The sequence below is a fragment of the Chanodichthys erythropterus genome, chromosome 3 (assembly GCF_024489055.1).
Source record: "Chanodichthys erythropterus isolate Z2021 chromosome 3, ASM2448905v1, whole genome shotgun sequence".
Classification (NCBI taxonomy): Eukaryota; Metazoa; Chordata; class Actinopteri; order Cypriniformes; family Xenocyprididae; genus Chanodichthys; species Chanodichthys erythropterus.
In genome coordinates this window covers 46861189-46884311 of record NC_090223.1, presented here as the reverse complement: position 1 = coordinate 46884311, position 23123 = coordinate 46861189, and the positions used below count along the sequence as shown (strand labels likewise).

Here is a 23123-nt window from a genome sequence, read left to right as displayed (position 1 = left end):
ATTTTAAAGGGTTAGTTCACCCAAAAATTAAAATTCTGTCATTAATTACTTACCCTCATGTCGTTCCACACCAGTAAGACCTTCATTCATCTTTGGAACACAAATAAGGACTTTTTTGTTCAGATCTGATGGCTCAGTGAGGCTCCAACTACTTTTCAACAACATCTATCCGATTTCAAAACACTGCTTCGAAGCTTTACGAAGCTTTTGTTTTGAATTAATGATTCGGATCACGTATCATACTGCCAAAGTTATGTGAACTATTGAAATTTCGAAACACACGGCGTCTTACGTGTGTAGAACGACATGAGTAATTAATTAATGACAGAAATTACATTTTTGAGTGAACTAACCCTTTAATGACTCAGGTCCTCATAAACCGTGCACGTTTACATTGTAATATTAGTAATACCCATGTAAATGTGTGTCCTCATACATCATATAAACAAGCACACACGTTGGGTTTTTAAGTTTTATCCATAGACATAATTATTTTTTTATACTGTACAAACTATATTATATCCCCTAACCATACCGTAAACACAACCCTTACAGAAAACTTTCTGCATTTTTACATTTTCAAAAAACATAATCAGTAGGCTATGATTTATACGATGTTGCAACCCGATCTCACGGCAATTCGTACGTATTTTACGAGGTGGCTAAATCGTATGAATTCATACGACCTCACTCGTACTAATTCATACGTTTTTTTGCTAAATCGTATGTATTGATGTTTTCATCAGGGGGCCCATCAATGTCCTGTTATTGATTTCTGGCATTGCGGCCGAGACTGTAGCTTGTATTTAATTGTATTAAGCTCCTAACAGATTGGCCATGATCAGACACAATCATTAAATACGTCATTAATACCTAATTTTACGAAATGGAAAAAAATATATTGAAGGATTTTGTCTTTGCAAAGAGTCATTAAACAGTTTAAATAGTACAATTCACCTTTACAGTCTTGTCCATATTTGCTAGAATGGAATCAAACATTTAGCCAACATGTTCCTTATAGCCTAATCACATGTAGCATCCCGTTCAAAAAAAAAAAAATAAATAAATTAATAATAAAAAACAAACAAACAATAAGTAGGCTAAATAAATAGATTAATTAATTAATTAATTAATAACAATAACAAAGAGCAAGTGTGTGTGTGTGTGAGAGAGAGAGAGAGAGAGAGAGAGAAAGTTACCTATTACCTGTTGTTTGTACGAAACAAGCAGACAGATGGTCGGTTCTAGAAATTCGGTTCCAGTTAAAACAAATTTTTCATCTTTCTTTTTCTGTTCTCATTGCGGCTGTTGCAGAGAGTTGCAGTGTCAGGAATGGTTAATCAGATAAGAAGGCTTGAATCTCTTACAGTCTCGGCACAGTAGCCTGTGCATTTACTTTATCAATGAAACTGTTTCCCCGCCTTTCCTACAACACACTAAAAAGGCAACAAGACGCCATAATATTATGGCTAATGTTCACAAAACTTTTCATTACAATGCCTCACAATAAATAACTAACAACAGCTAATTTTCGATCTAAAGAACAAATCAAATTAGGTCTGTAAAAGTTAATGGGGGTACGTGTGTGTTTTCATTTAGAATTACTTGATCGACATTTAAAGCGGAATGAGACCCAAAAACACACTATTCATGTACAGGCAGACCTATATTAACTTTAAGTTCTATATACAAGAAACTAGACAGAACCTCCCAGGCCTTCATTAAGAAGAATATTGTTTGATGTGAACTGGTTGTGAAATACAAACTTCTCTTATTTTCCGTAATTTTTGGTCAGGCTGTCACACACAGAAATTAGAGAACCAACGAAATATTAATAACTGATTATGTCAATGTTTACGTGTAACAATGACACTGTAAAATAAAGTGTCACCGCTTTTTGTTTTTCTGTGAATTTTTTTATTATTATTTATTTATTTTTTATTTTGCATAAAATAAAACCTGTAGCTGTACGCACATGCACACTCTTCAAAAACGGTGCTTGAAATCTCTTTACAAACTAAAATATGTAAATGACATTTATATATATTTTAAATAAAACATATACATTGTACTTTATGTCAGCTTGCTTATTTTGCTCAAGATAACGATTTCGTAAGACCACGTCAGAGCTGACGTTTCACCCACACAAGTTTGCGATGCAGTTTGCGAATGTTTGTATGAACTATGGTTTCTAAAACCCAATCGTTGAACTATGTTAGTAACGAAAGAACTTGCGATTTTAGTTGGATATTGGAAAAACACCCCAGCTTGGTAAGAGTTTCTTGTCTAAACTGTGTGATTTTTATTAAGTTCTCTAATAAACAAAATGCAAGTAGTTTTTGAAAAATAAAATAAAAACATGAAGGAAAAAAAAATGGTCTCAACGTTTTGAACTGCTAAAAGGTCTTTTTGGTTGAGAATGATGGCGCATATGATTATCAGTGTTTTGTCATAAATAATATAGCCTAACTTCATGAAGTAGCCTATCCTACTGGTTTTATTTGCGAATAGAAATGACTGCAGTTATAAACAAACACATAAGTAGATTTCTTATTTTAAAAATGTTAGCCTACAAAGTAGCCTAGTCAAGTTAATCGTTTTTATTTTAAATGAACCAGTAGGCCTATACATATCAGATCTGTGGTATGTTTTTGTGTGTAGAAAAAAAAAGAGAGAGAAGAAAAAGCTTGATTTCATACATTTCATTTTATTATTTTCATTCTCATTAAGGCGAATAGCCTACAGTGTCGCGTCAGAGATGAATGCAGTTATGGGTCGACTTTAGCGGTACTTCTCGGACAGAGCCAGGCTGACCTGAGCGAGGAACTTGTCCACAGAAACATGCACCTCAGGAGTGAAGTCATCAGGAAACATCAGCGCGAGCGACACGAGGAGATTTTGATTGATGATCTGGAGGGGGAAAACAACAACATTTCGGTTAATATATACTGTATTTTATTGAAATGGTAAATTAAATAAGACTCTCAGACGAATGTTTTCAGCAAAACGAACCTTGAAGTTAGCGGGGTCTATGCGAAGCATGAAGGCATGAAGCTCGCTGAGGGTGAGCAGGCCACCCTTAAGATCATCCATCATCTCCACAGCGCTGATGACTCCCTTCACCACTGTCGTTCCATGTTTCTTCACCTGAGGAGAGCCAGGGTTCAGGTCTGCCCAATGGGAGAAGTAAGTCTTCGTCTGAGGGTAAACGAACAGAGTCCTGAAAGGATTCAAAAAATTAGACAGGCCACAATAACAGTTTATACTATAAATATCCGCTCATTTACGCACAGACATTTCACATTACCTGGACAGAGTCTCGTTGCCAATTTCCTCAGCTTTAGGGGCAACCTTCTGAAAGAAGGTCTTGATCGCCAACTTGTCCTTTGCAGACAGACTCATGTTTACTCGATTAGCTCTGACAGGCTGCCAAAAAAAACCCAAAAAAACCCCAAAAAAACTCAAGTAATCTGTGGTTGTTGGCAGGGCTTTTTAAAGCAGAGAAGGGCAGTGTTTTGAAAGCAATTTTTGACTCCACCTTCCAAGCAGACCAGTGGGAAAATATCTTGAATCTTGATAAGCCACAGCTGTTTTAAGAGTTGCTTTTCAAGAGTGCTCAATGGAACGGTTGAATAAGAAAAGATGTTTCTGTAATTAGAAACACACATGCAACATTTCACTTCAAATGTTATTTTTAATGTGTGACCTAAAACATTATTTATCCCCATTTGTTAAACCAAACATTTCAAGATGCATGAAACTCAATATTTGAGAGAAAACAGTTTAATTTGAAAAATAAAAAGGCATTAATTATCACTATAACCAGCAAGTGGCGGCAGAGTAGCGTTTTTTTTTTTTTTTTTTGCGTGTATATTGGCTAGTTCCTGTAATAGTTTCGCTTTTGAATAAACATTAAACAATATAAAATCATTAGGTTTACAAATGCATTGTGTCAAGGTGAAGTATGAAGTACTCACAAAATCTCATGAAAAACAATAACTTTTCTTGTGAATGAATTACACAGAAAGCTGGGTTCAGCATATCCTTCAGATACAAAGCGATTTGCGCTACGCTGGCCAGAGCAAAGTAGGCGAAGTTTTCAAAACTTTTAGTGGGAGTTCTATAAGTCTCGAATCTAACTAAAGTGCACAATAAATCTTTAATTTACGGTGTGTTGATGCTTCTTTTCCCACACGAAAGTTTACTTGTATTTGCTTAATAGGCCAGTCTTGTCCGGTCCAGTGCACTCGTTGACTACGGGACAAAATAGAGGCCAATTAAGCTTCCCATTTATGTCTATGAGAGAAACAAGTAATTATTTATCTAATAAACACGGCAGTGGAAAATGAAGAGAAAACAGGCCTACCCTCTTGTCAGATTAAATTATGTTTATAATTCCCATGTAGAATAAATAAAAGCTTTCATAGCCTATGCATTTATGTCCACCCTATGTCATTTATATAGGCTAATTCGAAATCTAGTTAGAATCATCTAACTATGGTCTTTGTAGATATTAGACAAGAAACGTTTATGATATGCATCTCTTGGGTGGACGTGATTGAACCAACCCACAAACTTGTCACCCAATAGCCTTCCAAGGGGTGTGGTGAAGAAACGCATTTAAAAGTACCTCTCTGAAAGTCTCTCTTCACAGGATTCTTCAGCTTCTGTTTAAGGCGTTTAGTCTGAACATCAAAAGTTGGAAACATGGTTGTGTGGACAGAATTTGAGAGGACCACCATCCAGGACATCTTCTCCAAGATGAACTACGAAGTCGTTGGTCCTCAAGCCCTGGCAAGGTACTGAGTCTTAGCATTTTCTTTAACTATAAATCGGGCGACTAGTTTTGAAACTGTGCTCTGATAAAATGCTTTCTTCTCATTGTGTCTCGTAGATGTCTTATCGTGTACCCCTGGACCCAGCGGTACTTCGGCAAATTTGGAAACCTCTACAACGCCGCTGCTATCATGGGAAACCCCATGGTTGCTGCTCACGGTACAGTTGTGCTCCATGGCCTGGACAGAGCTGTGAAGAACATGGACAACATTAAAGCCACCTATGCTGAACTAAGTGTGCTGCACTCTGAGAAGCTCCACGTAGATCCTGACAACTTCAGGGTACGTTGACACTCAGCCCACAAATAACGTTCATTAATACATCTTGTTTTGACTTCAGTGTTCATCTGTGTTTATATCACTGCTCTTGTGTCCCCCACAGCTTTTGGCTGACTGCTTAACCGTCGTTGTTGCTGGACAAATGGGTGCTTCATTCACACCTGAAGTCCAGGCCGCTTTTCAGAAATTCATCGCCGTCGTGATCTCCGCCCTTGGAAAACAGTATCATTAGATACTAAACCCGCTTGTACACAGAGGATCATCTGATGTTTCCACAAAAGAATATGTTCTTCTGAGTTGAAGCAAATAAATATTTCAATATTCAATATTCAGTCTGTCATGTTTTCTTTTATATTCGCATGAATTCACTCCTTGTGTCTTTGGGATTGCTTCTGCTGCAGACAACTTTTGATTTGAAAGCAAAACAAACCCTGAGCTGTTTCTAATAGATCATCTTATATTAAAACAAGCAGCAAGTTAGTGCATAACCTAATCCGAATAGCCTATCTTTCATAATAACAGGATACTAACAAAATAACTAATAAATGCAGATTAGGCTTCAACAGACGAGACAAAATTAACCATTTTATGCATATAGGATATTCATATACATTCTGTCAAAGAATATTAAATAGATACAAATATTAACACAAATACAGAAGACAAACACCAGCATGTTAATTGAATAATTATGATAGGCTATTTGATGTTTTAATACGCTGCTGACAAGCAGGCACGTGCACACATAGACAAAAAAAGGGGCTTGAGCCCCTGCCCTTTTTCTTCCTGGAGAGAAAGTGCCCTTTTTTCTGGGGTGCTTTTTTATTTTTAATAAATGAATATACATTACTGTTTGCGCAACGCTATCTCACGACCAATTCGTACTTATTCTACGAGGTGGCTATTTCGTATAAATTCATACGACCTCACTCGTGCGAATTCGTACGATTTGTCTAAACCCCAGTGACGGTTAGGTTTAGGGGCGGGGTTTGGGGTAGGTCATTCGTATGAATTCATACGAATTTGTCAACTCGTAAAATACATACGATTTAGCAAAAAACGTATGAATTAGTACGAGTGAGGTCGTATGAATTCATACGATTTAGCCACCTCGTAAAATACGTACGAATTGCCGTGAGATCGGGTTTGCGCACAGCTTCCCTGTCAAACAAATATATTTACTTTATAAAGTAAAGTAAAAAAAAAAATTAAAAATAGCCTACTATATCTGGTCGGCTTTGTCGAGTTCAGATGCCCTCACTCCGCGACACGCCATTCATGCCCGCACGCACGCTCGCGCGCCCCGCCCTACCTCACCTCGAGTTTGCTGCTGGCTGAAAACTTGTGACAACTATTCCCGCGAAAATGCAACGGCTGTCTAGCGATAAGAAGCGAAAAAGAAAAAAGGCACTAGATGGATGCATACGTGCATTTCTTTCAGGTAATCTAGCCTATGTTCACAAACCTGAAAGTTTTGTCTATTTAAGGGTTATTTATACATTTAACGCTGCATTAATAGTTTGTCCACAATCAACACATCTGTCTGATTTGATACTAATGAAATATATGTCATATTATAATTTAAATTATTGTATTGTGCTCTGCATTGCGTTTTGAAACATGGTAAACACTTGACCGATAGGTTGGGCTGTCAATACAAGAAGAGAAGCATTCCATGGACGCACATCCATGAACCACATTATTAGACAGTTTTCTAAGGATGCATGGTTTATTAAAACTATTTAAAAATAATACAGCATCAGCTACATAATGCTATTCTTAAATCTATGCTTACACAGGATAATACATCAATAAAAGTTTAAACCCTCTCTCTGTCTTTGCATGTTTGATGTCCACATATTCTTGTTGAAGAAATTACAATGGCCGTAGCATTTCTATCACAAAGAAGTGGGCGAATATTATTATTTAACTAATAATATATTTTTTTAATCATGGTTGGCTTTGATGTGGATTTGATCGTGCTATGCTGTCTAACAACAAAAATCAGCAGGCTTTTGGCGCCCTCTGCAGGCATTTGTTATAATATATAATGTATTAACAGTTCAGGGAAAAAAAAAATTCTTGATGAAAATTTGTGTTAATTTGCAGATTAGCTTATTTTTGTTAATTTAGAAGAAATCTACAGATGCAAACAGACGGAGGGTAGTAGGCTTAAAACAAACTCCATCTAAATGTGTAGGGTTAGGGTTAAGTTTTCTTTCCATTAGAGTAAAAGACATGGCAGAAAAAATGGACCTTAAAATTGTAAAATCTTAAAATTGTTTACTTCATGAAAGAAGTATTCCAGTAACACCAAAAAATTAAAACGATTTATTGATTTGTGCAAAATAAACAAATTATTAGTGAAACTATGTCCCTCTCCTTGGTGCAGTCATTTATTCTAAATATATAGCTTGAAAATAGTTGTTGTTGACTTCTCTTGTGATAAACCTAGTGAATAAGAAGACCATGGTCTCTGTGTGAACTGATTATTTTGTAGAAATCTGTGGAGTATAAAACAATTGCGTGAGTGTAAGTGAAGTCAAAGTTGTCTTAATATATTTAAGGGTTCATTATTTTTTAAATAAATAATAATGAGATGTGCCCTTTTTCCACTTGAGCCCCTGCCCCCCCAAAATGTCTGTGCACGTCCCTGCTGACAAGTGTTGGACAAACATAACCAAACACAATTTACTAGTTGTTGCAGAGTTAACTGATGATATGATGTTATTTTGATCAAACATCATAATGAGAATTATAATAAAAATTTATTTTAAGCAGTGTTCCGTTATTTTAATAACGAGGGTTATGATGGTAAAAGTGAAGATTCATAATCTAAAGGCCACTTAAAGTTTTGAATTGTCTAAAATAATAATAATAATAATAATAGACATTTTAATATAAATGGAAAAAAATAGAATGCAACAAATGAAAACTTTCGAGAGGTTTAACTCCATTATTAATATCAAGATTTACATGTTATTTTATTATAAAAAGCTTTTTTAAATATTATTACCGCCAGAGACACCTCACCTCATATCCACAAAATGGATAGACGCAAAACAGAGCCAATGTGTTTCATGTTTGAAATCATATAAAAATTTGGATTTAGATTTGCAGCCGTCTGTCATCCTCTTTTTAAAATGGAAGTCCTCTTTTAAAAGAGTTCCGAGAAACTATTTTTACGTTTATCGCTTAAATTTGGTGAATAGTCTATAACTTACTCCATTAAAAGTCAAAGTATCTCAAACAAATATGACTGGAATAAAATAATATTACCATTAAAAGTTGAGATTGTTTTGTCTTAAAGTATTCAAAAGAAAAAACATAGACTTGTGTTTTTCTTTTCCTTTTTATTATTCTACTTTGATCAGTGTTCTCTCAATGTTGAATATGTATAGATTCAGAAAACACAAGACATTAAACTGAAGCCTATATGAAACTAATTACAGAAATGCTAAAATGTATAGTAAATAAATGTATGAGTAAGCTTTTGTTATATGTGCATTCAATTCAGCAACAGCTGATATTACTGTTGTAAATACTAATCATGGTTATAAGTTCAAAAATAAAATTAAAGTAAATTGCACGAGAGGTCCATATCTGTGATTTTACATTGAAATTGATTTCATAGTTTATTTTTAATAACGATTATTTAACAACAGGAGCTCAGAACTACAGGCAAAATTATACATTTTTAATAAGAGGATAGATTTATGTTATAATGATCAGTGAAATAGGAGCTTTGCACTTTGAAGGACTAGATTAAATTGTAACAATCGTACAAGCCCACAGAACTAGTTATGTTACCCAAGCCATGATTAAGGGTTAAGAAATTATATCATTATTTAAAGGTTTTAAAGTTTAAAGTTGTTTAAATGTAATTGGTTGTCTTTGTGGTTGGTTGATTTATGTTTTATTTCAAACGCCAGACTTGTAGTAAAACTGTTGTAGAAAATCTGAGTATCCATGCTAGGTAAAACAACAAATATTTTCATGTTCATTGGATGGTAGTTCTGAAAGTATTAAACAGTTATAAACAATATTTGTGTTCTGATGTGAGACTGTGCTGTATCTCCTCTCTCTCCATTCGCTATTTGTCTTCACGTTATGACAGTAAAGCGATGTTTTAAAACCTATTTTACTGACAAGTGGTTAATGCCTTTGAGACATATGCAGCAAAGACGTTTAGTTAAAGTTTTTCAGACTCATTTATTGCATCATAATAAGACAGAATGTTTACACAGGCATCCGTCTGGTCTCGAACAACAACAATGCGCGCTCATCTGTACTTCTCGGACAGAGCCAGAGACAAAGCAGAGAGGAACTTGTCCATAGCAACATGCGCCTCAGGAGTGAAATCGGTGGGGAACAAGGTGGCCAGAACCACGAGTATGTTGTGGGACAGAATCTAGGGGAAACAGAGAAAACGAATTCAGGTTATACCGCGACTACGAGAGTATGACAGCATCAGAATAATTTCATTGCGTTCACCTTGAAATTGGCGGGGTCAACTCTCAGCTGGAAAGCATGAAGCTCGCTGAGGGTCAGAAGTCCATTAGTAAGGTCGTCGATTTTGCTGACAGCCTCACCAACGCCAGCCATCACAGTCTTCCCGTGCTTCCTCAATGGGGCAGAGCCGGGACTCATGTCTTTCCAGTAAGAGAAATAGGTTTTGGTCTGTGGGTAGACAGCCAACATCCTGGAGGCAAACACATTAAACTGAACTCCAGATACACGTCCGAAGAAAACATTAGACTACGACTTAGCATATTACAAAACACCATAATGAACCTTACCTAGAAAGAGCATCATGACCAATGTCGTCAGCTTTTCCTGCGATCTTGGCCCAAAGGGCTTTGACTGCAGCTTTGTCTTTAAAGTAATTAAAGTAGTAATAATTATCAATCTGTTATTTTAATGAATCACATAAGACGATATTCCTATAAAAGTTTTTTTTTGTTTTTTTTTTTTTTTTTCGTTTTACATTTTATATAACACTGTTTAAGCGTGTATTGGCATGCTTGTTCTGTTATTTTTCTTTTCTTTCTTTCTTTTCTTGTATTTTGTGTATACGATAAAATTATAAAATCGATTGATTTTATCAAATGATTCCAAATTTACTTTGTTGTTTGTCAATTAAACATTGTATAATTCCTACCACGCCTTACTGAGAAAGTGTGTGTTATCTTTGAAATGGCCTGTTATCAAAAGAAGTTCTTGTCTGTGGGCGTCTCACTTAAGTGCAGATAATTATGGAGCTCAGTTCAACAGCGTTTTAAGACTTGCAACTGGACTTTGGAAACAATATATGAAAGTAAGAAGTTGAATGAAACACGAATTACACTTGACATGTTTAATTGTAGTCTACAATATGCTTGTATATTTTATTCTGTAAATTCATCAACCAAAAAAATAAACAAACAAATGTTTGGATTCATCAAATGATAATTTCAACTATCCAAATTACCTTAAATGATCAGTGGGACGCGTGCCATACAATCCTTAAATGCTATCTTTTGTATCCTTATGAGGACATTCCATACGCGTGATGATTTTTATACTGTACAAACTGTATATTCTATCCCCTTATAATAACACTATCCCTAAACACAACCCTCAAACTTTCTGAATTTTTATATTCTTAATAAAACATTGTTTAGTATGTTTTAAGCCATTTTAAAGGGTTAGTTCACCCAAAAATTAAAATTCTGTCATTAATTACTTACCCTCATGTCGTTCCACACCAGTAAGACCTTCATTCATCTTTGGAACACAAATTAAGATATTTTTTTGTTCAGATCTGATGGCTCAGTGAGGCTCCAACTACTTTTCAACAACATCAATATCCGATTTCAAAACACTGCTTCGAAGCTTTACGAAGCTTTAATTAATGATTCGGATCGCGTATCATACTGCCAAAGTTATGTGAACTATTGAAATTTCGAAACACACGGCGTCTTACGTGTGTAGAACGACATGAGTAATTAATTAATGACAGAAATTAAATTTTTGGGTGAACTAACCCTTTAATGACTCAGGTCCTCATAAACCGTGCACGTTTACATTGTAATATTAGTAATACCCATGTAAATGTGTTTCCTCATATATCATATAAACAAGCACACACGTTGGGTTTTTAAGTTTTATCCATAAACATAATGATTTTTTTATACTGTACAAACTATATTATATCCCCTAACCATACCGTAAACACAACCCTTACAGAAAACTTTCTGCATTTTTAAATTTTCAAAAAACATAATCAGTAGGGTGAATTCAGGGTGATTGGGACACTTTTTGCCATTGAGATGATTTGGAAAAAATGTCCCAATCAACCTTAATTCATCCAATGTTTTATACGATGTTTTCATCAGGGGGCCCATCAATGTCCTGGTATTGATTTCTGTTATTGCGGCCGAGACTTATAGCTTAATTGTATTAAGTAATACCCATTAATTGTATTAAGCTCCTAACAGATTGGCCATGATCAGACACAATCATTAAATACGTAATTAATACCTAATTTTACGAAATGGAAAAAAATATATTCAAGGATTTTGTCTTGGCAAAGCGTCATTAAACAGTTTAAATAGTACAATTCACCTTTACAGTCTTGACCATATTTGCTAGAATGGAATCAAACATTTAGCCAACATGTTCCTTATAGCCTAATCACATGTAGCATCCCGTTCAAAAAAAAAAAAAAAAAATTAATAATAAAAAACAAACAAACAATAAGTAGGCTAAATAAATAGATTAATGAATGAATGAATGAATGAATGAATTAATTAATTAATAAAAATAACAAAGAGCAAGAGAGAGTGTGTGTGTGTGTGTGTGTGTGAGAGAGAGAGAAAGTTACCTATTACCTGTTTGTACGAAACAAGCAGACAGATGGTCGGTTCTAGAAATTCGGTTCCAGTTAAAACAAATTTGCTAAAATGCTAAAATGTATAGTAAATAAATGTATGAGTAAGCTTTTGTTATATGTGCATTCAATTCAGAAATAGTTGATATTACTGTTGTAAATACTAATCACGTGTTCACATTTAAATTAAAATTAGCTACATTAGTTTTCATGATGGTTATAAGTTCAAAAATAAAATTACAGTAAATTGCACGAGAGGTCCATATCTGTGATGTTCCATTGAAATTGATTTCATAGTTTATTTTTTAATAACGATTATTTAACAACAGGAGCTCTGAACTACAGGCAAAATTATACATTTTTAATAAGAGGATAGATTTATGTTATAATGATCAGTGAAATAGGAACTTTGCACTTTGAAGGACTAAATTAAATTGTAACAATCGTACAAGCCCACAGAACTAGTTATGTTACCCAAGCTATGCTTAAGGGTTAAGAAATTATATCATTATTTAAAGATTTTAAAGTTTAAAGTTGTTTAAATGTAATTGGTTGTCTTTGTGGTTGGTTGATTTATGTTTTATTTCAAACGCCAGACTTGTAGTAAAACTGTTGTAGTAAAACATGACTATCCATGCTAAATAAAACAACAAATATTTTCATGTTCATTGGATGGTAGTTCTGTAGAAAGTATTAAACAGTTATAAAGAATATTTGTGTTCTGATGTGAGACTGTGCTGTATCTCCTTTCTCTCCATTCGCTAATTGTCTTCACGTTATGACAGTAAAGCGATGTTTTAAAACCTATTTTACTGACAAGTGGTTAATGCCTTTAAGACATATGCAGCAAAGACGTTTAGTTGAAGTTTTTCAGACTCATTTATTGCATCATAATAAGACAGAATGTTTATACAGGCATCCGTCTGGTCTCGAACAACAACAATGCGCGCTCATCTGTACTTCTCGGACAGAGCCAGAGACAAAGCAGAGAGGAACTTGTCCATAGCAACATGCGCCTCAGGAGTGAAATCGGTGGGGAACAAGGTGGCCAGAACCACGAGTATGTTGTGGGACAGAATCTAGGGGAAACAGAGAAAACGAATTCAGGTTATACCGCGACTACGAGAGTATGACAGCATCAGAATAATTTCATTGCGTTCACCTTGAAATTGGCGGGGTCAACTCTCAGCTGGAAAGCATGAAGCTCGCTGAGGGTCAGAAGTCCATTAGTAAGGTCGTCGATTTTGCTGACAGCCTCACCAACGCCAGCCATCACAGTCTTCCCGTGCTTCCTCACTGGGGCAGAGCCGGGACTCATGTCTTTCCAGTGAGAGAAATAGGTTTTGGTCTGTGGGTAGACCGCCAACATCCTGGAGGCAAACACATTAAACTGAACTCCAGATACACGTCCAAAGAAAACATTAGATTACGACTTAGCATATTACAAAACACCATAATGAACCTTACCTAGAAAGAGCATCATGACCAATGTCGTCAGCTTTTCCTGCGATCTTGGCCCAAAGGGCTCTGACTGCAGCTTTGTCTTTGGCGGTGAGACTCATCGTGGATGGATGAATTTGCAGCAAACTTATGTAGACTGCTGGCAGAAACTGGCTGTTTTATATTGCCACCAGGAAGAAACACCCAAGACCATCCTCACACACCAAAGATGACTTATCAAACTTTGGAAGACTGCCAAAATGCTCGACTTCATTTCATGATATACTTGGTAAAGCCGTCTCTTTTTTCACTTTTATTGAATTACATAGCAATTCGTTAAATTGAAGTTAATTCATTGAATAATTATCAATCTGTTATTTTAATGAATAACATAAGGCGATACTCCTATAAAAGTTTTATTTTTTTTTTGTTTCGTTTTACATTTTATATAACATTGTTTAAGCGTGTATTAGCATGCTTGTTCTGTTATTTTTCTTCTCTTTCTTTTATTTTGTGTATACGATAAAATTATAAAATCGATTGATTTTATCAAATGATTCCAAATTTACTTTGTTGTTTGTCAATTAAACATTGTATAATTCCTACCACGCCTTGCTGAGAAAGTGTGTGTTATCTTTGAAATGGCCTGTTATCAAAAGAAGTTCTTGTCTGTGGGCGTCTCACTTAAGTGCAGATAATTATGGAGCTCAGTTCAACAGCGTTTTAAGACTTGCAACTGGACTTTGGAAACAATATATGAAAGTAAGAAGTTGAATGAAACACGAATTACACTTGACATGTTTAATTGTAGTCTACAATATGCTTGTATATTTTATTCTGTAAATTCATCAACAAACAAATGTTTGGATTCATCAAATTATGATTTTAACTATCCAGACTACCTTAAATGATCAGTGGGACGCGTGCCATACAATCCTTAAATGCTATCTTATGTATCAAAAGTTGGTGCACCTATCATTATGAGGCATACACGTGATGATTTTTATACTGTATAAAATATATATTCTGTCCCCTTATAATAACACCATCCCTAGACACAACCCTCACAGAAAACTTTCTGCATTTTTATATTCTTAATAAAACATTTCGTATGTTTTAAAGCCATTTTAAAGGGTTAGTTCACCCAAAAATTTAAATTCTGTCATTAATTACTTACCCTCATGTCGTTCCACACCCGTAAGACGTTCATTCGTCTTTGGAACACAAATTAAGATTTTTTTGTTCAGATCTGATGGCTCAGTGAGGCCTCAATTGACAGCAAGATAATTAACACGTTCAGATGCCCAGAAAGCTAAAACATATTTAAAACAATTAATGTGACTACAGTGGTTCACCTTTAATATTGTAAAGCGACAAGAATACTTTTTGTGCGTCAAACAATATCTAGTGATGGCCGATTTCAAAACACTGCTTCGAAGCTTTACAAATCTTTTGTTTCGAATTATTGATTCGGATCTCGTATCAAACTGCCAAAGTTATGTGAACTATTGAAATTTCGAAACACACGACGTCTTACGGGCGTGGAACGACATGAGGGTGAGTAATCAATGACAGAAATGTCATTTTAGGGTGAACTAACCCTTTAATGACTCAGGAAATGTCCTCATAAACCACGTTTAAATTGTAATAATACCCAGTTATGCAATGTGTGTCCTCATAAATCATATAAACAAGCACACACGTTGGGTTTTTAAGTTTTATCCATAGACAGAATGATTTTATACTGTACAAAATATACTACATCCCCTAACCCTACCCATAAACACAACCCTCACAGAAAACTTTCTGCATTTTTACATTTTCAAAAAACATAATTCAGTATGATTTAGGAGCTGTTTTCATCAGGGGGCCCATCAATGTCCCCACAAGGTCAGAGATTTCTGGTATTACCACCCCTCCCCCCAATCAACTACACTAATCAACACAACTGAAACAAGCATTCAAGGCACTTTTGTAAATAACAGGTAGGAGTGTTTTTAGGATTAAACTCTGGAAGGTAGACCTATATTGCTGCCTCGCATTGCGCTATTGAACTGTTTATGGGGCACACATATCAAGTTATCAGTCAAGTTAATTTTGGCTCATTAAAGCTGTTCGTGTTGTGGCGCTGATAAGTACTAAGTGAAAAGCTCATTTTCAGATTGGATTAACGTCATTTTAGCAGAATTGCTGACATATGTTTTGCAGGATTATATGATAGATGGGCGGGTGACTTATATAAATAAACGCAACCTAAGTAATCAGCGGTATAGCAGCATTAAAGTATCTAACTGATCATGGTGGAGTGGACAGACGCTGAGCGCCAGGCCATTAAGTCCGTGTGGGGGAAAATCAATGTGGATGTGATTGGGCCCCAGGTTTTGGCAAGGTGAGTGTGCCCAATCTGTTGATCTGAATGCAATGTTTGCCTGCTTCTACATCTACACGTGTTCCTCCTCAGATGTCTCATCGTGTACCCTTGGACTCAACGCTACTTTGGCTCCTTTGGGTCCTTGAATGATGTCGCATCCATTATGGGTAACAAAAAAGTGGCAGCTCACGGCAAGGTTGTGCTCAACGGACTCAGGCTAGCGGTCCAGAACATGGACGATATCAAGAACACCTATGCGCCCCTAAGCGTGCTGCACTCCGAGAAGCTTCACGTGGATCCGGACAACTTTAGGGTGGGTCTTTGCTTTTGAATTTGAAACTTGGTAAGGGACGAGGCAGGGCTAAATAACTCTCATGGCCTTTCTATCGAAATTTGAACATTCCCCCACGTGTGTGTTTGGAATTAAAAGTGACACTAATGCATTATACATGCAATTCAGTCCTAAATTAACGTACATTCCCTTTAAAAAGTAATTATTGTTGGTATGAACCATTCTGATCACCTTGTAATTTTCTCCTCAAAGCTCCTTGGTGACTGCCTGACCATTGTTGTGGCTTCCCAGTTCGGCCGTGACTTCACTCCGGACATTCAAGCAGCATGGCAGAAGTTTCTGGCAGTCGTAGTCTCTGCACTTGGAAAACAGTATCATTAATTGAACATCTGGTTCACAAAAGCTAAAGAGAAAAACAACTTTGACCACTGGTGTTCTGTGATTGTTGTTTATGCTTAAATAAAACAACTAAAATTTGTACGCAATTTTGTTGTCCTCATTCTTAGTTATGTGTTTTTATATTGTTGATTATAAGAATCTGTTTGGAAGTCTATCTCACAGAAGGTGATTGACTTCCATTTATCTCCGACCTGCTGGTTTCAGCACTGGATAGCGCCACACACAAACCTGCGGTGCGTTTCCCATACAATGACAAAACTCATGCATACCATGCATCGTTGAAGAAATCCCGAAACCGTATTGTGGTAAATTTGTCTTTCAACCACGTTGGGTAATGATGTCACGCAGGTGATGGAGTAATAACTTCTTTTAATTAATCTGCTTGATATCGAACTACTGCAACATTTTTTGCTAAATGATGTTTTATTAACAAAGTTCGAGAGGAGCAAGTTCAGATAATTAACATAATTAGCACAGGTGGAGAGCATTCAGTTAATCAACTCAACCAATGTCAAGAGGTATAAATTCAGCAGACTTACCTCTGTTCATCTGAGAGTTTATCAGCATCCATCCTCCACCCCATCTCCTCACTTCTAGTTCTATCTACTTTTACAACACCGGGGAGTACTCTGGGTTCGGGACAAAATTCCGACAGTCCACATGTCATAAAAACAAGAAACTATTCTTCTAACCACAGCTCGAGAGCTGTCTGTCCAGCCACACAAGTTTGCCATGCAGTTTGCAAATGTTTGTTGGACCTGTGGTTTCGGGAAACACCAAATCCTTGAACTAATTTAACGATGGAACTGGCGACCATAATTGGCTAACGATGCATTATGGAAACGCACCCTGTCTGATCCTGTCAGGCACTCTCAGCTGTTGCCATAGCCTAATAATAAACAAAGCCAGAAAATTCGGCAGTCCTACGGCCGAGACTGTTATAGCTTGATTTTATTAAGCTCCTAACAGATTGGCCATGATCAGACACAATCATTAAAAACGTCATTAATATCTATTTTTACGAAATGGAAAAAATATATTGAAGGATTTTGTCTTGGCAAAGGGGCATTAAACAGTTTAAATAGTACATTTCACCTTTACAGTCTTGACCATATTTGCTAGAATGGAATCAAACATTTAACCAACATGCTCCATAGTTATAGCCTAATCACATGTAGCATTCCGTTCAAATAAATAAAATAAATAATAATAATAATAAACAAACAAATAAACAAACAATAAGTAGGCTAAATAAATAGATTAATAAATAATTAATAAAAATAACAAGGAGTGAGAGAGAGAGAAAGTTACCTATTACCTGTTGTTTGTACGAAACAAGCAGACAGATGGTCGGTTCTAGAAATTCGGTTCCAGTTAAAACAAATTTTTTCTTCTTTCTTTTTCTGTTCCCAGTGCGGCTGTTGCAGAGAGTTGCAGTGTCAGGAATGGTTAATCAGATAAGAAGGCTTGAATCTCTTACAGTCTCGGCACAGTAGCCTGTCCGTCTACTTTTAGCAATGAAACAGTTTCCCCGCCCTTCCTACAACACACTAAAAAGGCAACAAGACGCAATAATATTATGTCTAATGTTCACAAAACGTTTCATTACAATGCCTCACAATAAATATGGAAATAAATAACAAGTACTTTGGGTGTATTGTTCATTATGTTTATTTTCATATAAAAGCAACAGAACTCAAATTGCATCCAGTTTATCAGCAACACAGTACACGAAACGTTTCATTACAATGCCTCACAATAAATAACTAACAACAGTTCATTTTCGATCTAAAGAACAAATCAAATTAGGTCTGTAAAAGTTAATGGTGGTACGTGTGTGTTTTCATTAGAATTACTTGATCGACATTTAACCCTTTGGAGCCTGAGTTTAAAATATTCTAACTGTCCCCCCAGAGTGAGTTTTTTTAAGGCGACCGTTATTTTAGAACGTTTGCCTTTAATGTTTCCATAGCGACGCGTCAAGCGTGTCAAGAGCGCTGAACGCAGCCACAATAACACATGACAGATTTTGTTTTTCCTTGTTTATTTAAAATATTCACAAACTTGCTCACCATGTCATCAACTATCTGATATTCCGATCCTCAAATATTTGTAAGTGAGTGCGTTTTGTCGTTTAAAACCTTTATAAATTATATTTATCCAACGCTATCTCACGACCAATTCGTACTTATTCTACGAGGTGGCTATTTCGTATAAATTCATACGACATCACTCGTGCGAATTCTTACGATTTGTCTAAACCCCAGTGACGGTTAGGTTTAGGGGCGGGGTTTGGGGTAGGTCATTCGTATGAATTCATACGAATTTGTCAACTCGTAAAATACATACGATTTAGCAAAAAACGTATGAATTAGTACGAGTGAGGTCGTATGAATTCATACGATTTAGCCACCTCGTAAAATACGTACGAATTGCCTTGATCTATAACGTGAGATGGGCGCCGCCATCTTAGTTTGCGCTGCAGTTCACAGAGTCCTGTCAGTCGGATTTACAGCAGGTGAATTCATCAGTTTCTCCCGAAATATATGCAAGTGGCTGGTGAACTGGAAGAATAATAGAGTAAACTTTGTAGTTACTTATGTGTGTCTGATATGAATAAATGCCGGCAAATTGTATTTGAATGGATTGTTATTGCTCCTTCCACTGATGTCTGACATCAGTGTGTATTTTATAAACTCTAAATATATTGTTTTAATGTTGCTTATGCGTATTGAAACCTTAAAAGAAATGTTATGTGGCTGAAAACACTGCATAGTTGTGATATATGACAAGAGCTGCGCGCGTCCGTCTCGCAGCCAGAGCGCGAAAACACAGTTTGAATCTGGCAGTTATGTGACGTCGGACCGTGTGGGACCGTACGCCCAGGGGCACAGAAATAAAAATCCCATATGTGGGACCGTACCGCTCAAAGGGTTAAAACGGAATAATGAGAGTATGAGACCCAAAAACACACCATTCATGTACAGGCAGGCCTATATTTACTTTAAGTTCTATATACAAAAAACTAGACAGAACCTCCCAGGCCTTCATTAAGAAGAATATTGTTTGATGTGAACTGGTTGTGAAATACAAACTTCTCTTAATTTCCGTAATTTTTGGTCAGGCGGTCATACACAGAAATTAGAGAACCAACGAAATATTAATAACTGATTATGTCAATGTTTTCCTGTGAGCTTTTGGGGTTATTCTTTAATTTAAAGTGTCAGTATTACAGTGTAATTATACATTTAAGTACTGAGTAATAAAACTGCAGGTTACTAAAGGTTTAGGGTTGGGGTGAAGGTTTGTTTTAGGGTTAATTGTATGTAATTATGCATATTTAATAGTTACAGTAACTATCACCGCTGTCACCGCTTTTTGTTTTTCTGTGCATTTTTTATTATTTATTTATTTTTTATTTTGCATAGTAAAATAAACCTGTAGCTGTACGCACATGCACACTCTTCAAAAACGGTGCTTAAAGTCTCTTGACAAACTAAAATATGTAAATGACATTTGTATATATTTGAAATAAATATATACATTGTACTTTTTTGTCAGCTTGCTTATTTAGCTCAAGTTAACGATTTAGTAAGTCCACGTCATAAATCAAGAAACTATTCTTCTAATCACAGCTCGAGAGCTGTCGTTTCACCCACACAAGTTTGCGATGCAGTTTGCGAATGTTTATTTGAACTATGGTTTCTAAAACCCAATCGTTGAACTATGTTACTAACGAAAGAACTTGAGATTCATGTCTAAACTATGTGATTTTAATCAATAAACAAAATGCAAGTAGTTTTTGGAAAAATAAAATAAAAACATGAAAAAAAAAATGGTCTCAACGTTTTGAACTGCTAAAAGGTCTTTTTGGTTGAGAATGATGGCGCATATGATTATCAGTGTTTTGTCATAAATAATATAGCCTAACTTCATGAAGTAGCCTATCCTACTGGTTTTATTTGCGAATAGAAATGACTGCAGTTATAAACAAACACATAAGTAGTTTTCTTATTTTAAAAATGTTAGCCTACAAAGTAGCCTAGTCAAGTTAATCGTTTTTATTTTAAATTAACCAGTAGGCCTACATATCAGATCTGTGGTATGTTTTTATGTGTAGAAAAAAAAGAGAGAGAGAAGAAAAAGCTTGATTTCATACATTTCATTTTATTATTTTCATTCTCATTAAGGCGAATACAGTGTCGCGTCAGAGATGAATGCAGTTATGGGTCGACTTTAGCGGTACTTCTCGGACAGAGCCAGGCTGACCTGAGCGAGGAACTTGTCCACAGAAACATGCACCTCAGGAGTGAAGTCATCAGGAAACATCAGCGCGAGCGACACGAGGAGATTTTGATTGATGATCTGGAGGGGGAAAACAAAAACATTTCGGTTAATATATACTATATTTTATTGAAATGGTAAATTAAATAAGACTCTCAGACGAATGTTTTCAGCAAAACGAACCTTGAAGTTAGCGGGGTCTATGCGAAGCATGAAGGCATGAAGCTCGCTGAGGGTGAGCAGGCCACCCTTAAGATCATCCATCATCTCCACAGCGCTGATGACTCCCTTCACCACTGTCGTTCCATGTTTCTTCACCTGAGGAGAGCCAGGGTTCAGGTCTGCCCAATGGGAGAAGTAAGTCTTCGTCTGAGGGTAAACGAACAGAGTCCTGAAAGGATTAAAAAAATTAGACAGGCCACAATAACAGTTTATATTATAAACATCACGCACAAACATTTCACATTACCTGGACAGAGTCTCGTTGCCAATTTCCTCAACTTTAGGGGCAACCTTCTGAAAGAAGGTCTTGATCGCCAACTTGTCCTTTGCAGAGAGACTCATGTTTACTCGATTAGCTCTGACAGGCTGCCAAAAAAACTCAAGTAATTTGTCGCTGTTGGCAGGGCTTTTTAAAGCAGAGACGGACATTGTTTTGATACGCAATTTTTGACTCCACCTCCCAAGCAGACCAGTGGGAAAATATATTGAATCTTGATAAGCCACATCTGTTTTAAGAGTTGCTTTTCAAGAGTGCTTTTTTGACCCACTTAAGTTGGATTTAAGCACATTACAAAATTATATTGTCTTTGAAATATGCTTTTATACTGGATTTAGGGTAAACTTAAATTGAACCTACTTTAATAACATTTTATTGAAAATTATATGTCATGTATTTTAAAAACTATTAATATATGTATATATTTGTAATGATAAAGTTGCAATTTAGTACATTTTAATATGTCAACTTTAAATATAGTTAATATCAAATAACACTGCTTAATTTAAAATTATAATCAAGATCTCTACATGTGCTTTAGTAGGTTATCAAAAGACTTCTTTAAAGCATGACAAAATATGAGTAAAACATTAAAAATGAACTTAAAAGTGTGCTTTTTATTGCCTGTTATGTTGATACATTTGGCTACTTTAATGAAAATTGACAAACAAAATGGACGCATTGACAAATTTTCTGTCATTTACGCATTGATCAGCTGATATATTTTAAAACCCTTGGATAAAACATTGTTCCCGAAAGCCCCCACCCCCACCTCCAACTCATATGTACTTGTCTATTTACCATATTTACACCCTGAAACAAAGAACACTATAGAGTTAAGAAATTACACCAAGTGAGTTGACTTATAACTATCTATACACCAATGTATTTATTCTACACTGGTTAGAGTTTGAGTATAGTTTAATTTGAACTTGATTAGAATGTGCCAACACTTTCAAAAGTGTTAAAACTCAACTGGAAGTGGACACCATGAAACACTTTCAAAGTGTTTAAATGAATTAAAAGAGTTAATTTTTATTTTGACAACTACAGTGGATTTTTTTTTAAAAAAAGTGTGTTTAAGAAAGAGTCATTAAAGTGTACTCTATTTAAATACATTTTAAATTTAATTAGTATTATACTATCTGCAAGTACAGTTTTCTACTTTCAGAATTTGAAGTGCACATTCTATACAATTATTCCCTATATATGTTTTGAGCCACTATAACGGTTTGTGGTCTTTTAGGTTAAGATTGCTGATTGTACATAGCCGATAAATTACTAATTACAAGAATGGCGCACTGATTTGTGTTCATGTTGCCAATAGTGGCATTTAATTAAAGATTTCTGAGACTGTCTGGGAGTGATAAAACTACTGGCATTAATATTTGTCCAAACTTCTATTGCTGTAGAGAAAGGGTAAGGCTGGATTTCAAGTCTTATCTTCTAGAAACATACACATTTTATCAGTAGCTTAGGTTCAGCAGGAGGTCCACCCATGGTTGGCTATGATCTCGATTACGACGAATTTGTTCAGGCGTAGAGAGATCTTCCCGCTTTCTGCTGAAGCATGCTGCAAATGGTACTTCTGAGAAAGCTAGATGTTTCTGGTGTAACTCAGGGGCATGTGCTGAAGGTGTGCAAAAGACTGCTGTCTGCCGATAAGAAAATGCACTGAATGCAGGCCTGCATAGTCTTTATCACTCAAAAAACAAATAAATAAATAATAAATAAAAATCTAAGCCTTTTTAAAGATTTATGCAGACTTTCTGAAGTTTATGCATTAGTTTATTAAGTTCATTCAAAAAAGCAGCCATTCAGAAAGCAGCCAATCAGAATCAAGTAGTCCTATA

At 35.7% G+C, this 23123-nt stretch overlaps 6 protein-coding genes across 6 annotated transcripts; 2 read left to right on the top strand and 4 right to left on the bottom strand.

The window, feature by feature from the left end:
* Window positions 1-2775: 2775 nt before the first annotated feature.
* LOC137012866 (hemoglobin subunit alpha-2-like) lies at window positions 2776-3402 on the bottom strand. The gene is made up of 3 exons (XM_067376347.1): window positions 3308-3402; window positions 3013-3220; window positions 2776-2910 (listed from the first exon to the last, which is right to left on the bottom strand). The coding sequence occupies exons 1-3, from the start codon at window positions 3400-3402 to the stop codon at window positions 2782-2784; spliced, it is 432 nt and encodes a 143-aa protein (XP_067232448.1). The 3' UTR covers window positions 2776-2781.
* Window positions 3403-4690: 1288 nt separating this feature from the next.
* hbbe1.3 (hemoglobin, beta embryonic 1.3) lies at window positions 4691-5355 on the top strand. Its single transcript, XM_067376335.1, has 3 exons — window positions 4691-4799; window positions 4895-5117; window positions 5218-5355. The coding sequence occupies exons 1-3, from the start codon at window positions 4708-4710 to the stop codon at window positions 5344-5346; spliced, it is 444 nt and encodes a 147-aa protein (XP_067232436.1). The 5' UTR covers window positions 4691-4707; the 3' UTR covers window positions 5347-5355.
* A 3997-nt stretch (window positions 5356-9352) lies between these two features.
* Window positions 9353-11095, bottom strand: LOC137004681 (hemoglobin embryonic subunit alpha-like). Its single transcript, XM_067365247.1, has 4 exons — window positions 11080-11095; window positions 9914-9989; window positions 9609-9816; window positions 9353-9525 (listed from the first exon to the last, which is right to left on the bottom strand). Exons 1-4 carry the CDS (start codon window positions 11093-11095, stop codon window positions 9397-9399), a joined length of 429 nt encoding a protein of 142 aa, XP_067221348.1. The 3' UTR covers window positions 9353-9396.
* Window positions 11096-12878: 1783 nt separating this feature from the next.
* Window positions 12879-13561, bottom strand: LOC137012847 (hemoglobin embryonic subunit alpha-like). Its single transcript, XM_067376324.1, has 3 exons — window positions 13453-13561; window positions 13148-13355; window positions 12879-13064 (listed from the first exon to the last, which is right to left on the bottom strand). The coding sequence occupies exons 1-3, from the start codon at window positions 13545-13547 to the stop codon at window positions 12936-12938; spliced, it is 432 nt and encodes a 143-aa protein (XP_067232425.1). The 5' UTR covers window positions 13548-13561; the 3' UTR covers window positions 12879-12935.
* Window positions 13562-15722: 2161 nt separating this feature from the next.
* LOC137012838 (hemoglobin subunit beta-1-like) lies at window positions 15723-16469 on the top strand. The gene is made up of 3 exons (XM_067376315.1): window positions 15723-15814; window positions 15887-16109; window positions 16341-16469. The coding sequence occupies exons 1-3, from the start codon at window positions 15723-15725 to the stop codon at window positions 16467-16469; spliced, it is 444 nt and encodes a 147-aa protein (XP_067232416.1).
* A 4248-nt stretch (window positions 16470-20717) lies between these two features.
* Window positions 20718-21335, bottom strand: LOC137012833 (hemoglobin subunit alpha-2-like). The gene is made up of 3 exons (XM_067376306.1): window positions 21241-21335; window positions 20955-21162; window positions 20718-20852 (listed from the first exon to the last, which is right to left on the bottom strand). Exons 1-3 carry the CDS (start codon window positions 21333-21335, stop codon window positions 20724-20726), a joined length of 432 nt encoding a protein of 143 aa, XP_067232407.1. The 3' UTR covers window positions 20718-20723.
* Window positions 21336-23123: the final 1788 nt, after the last annotated feature.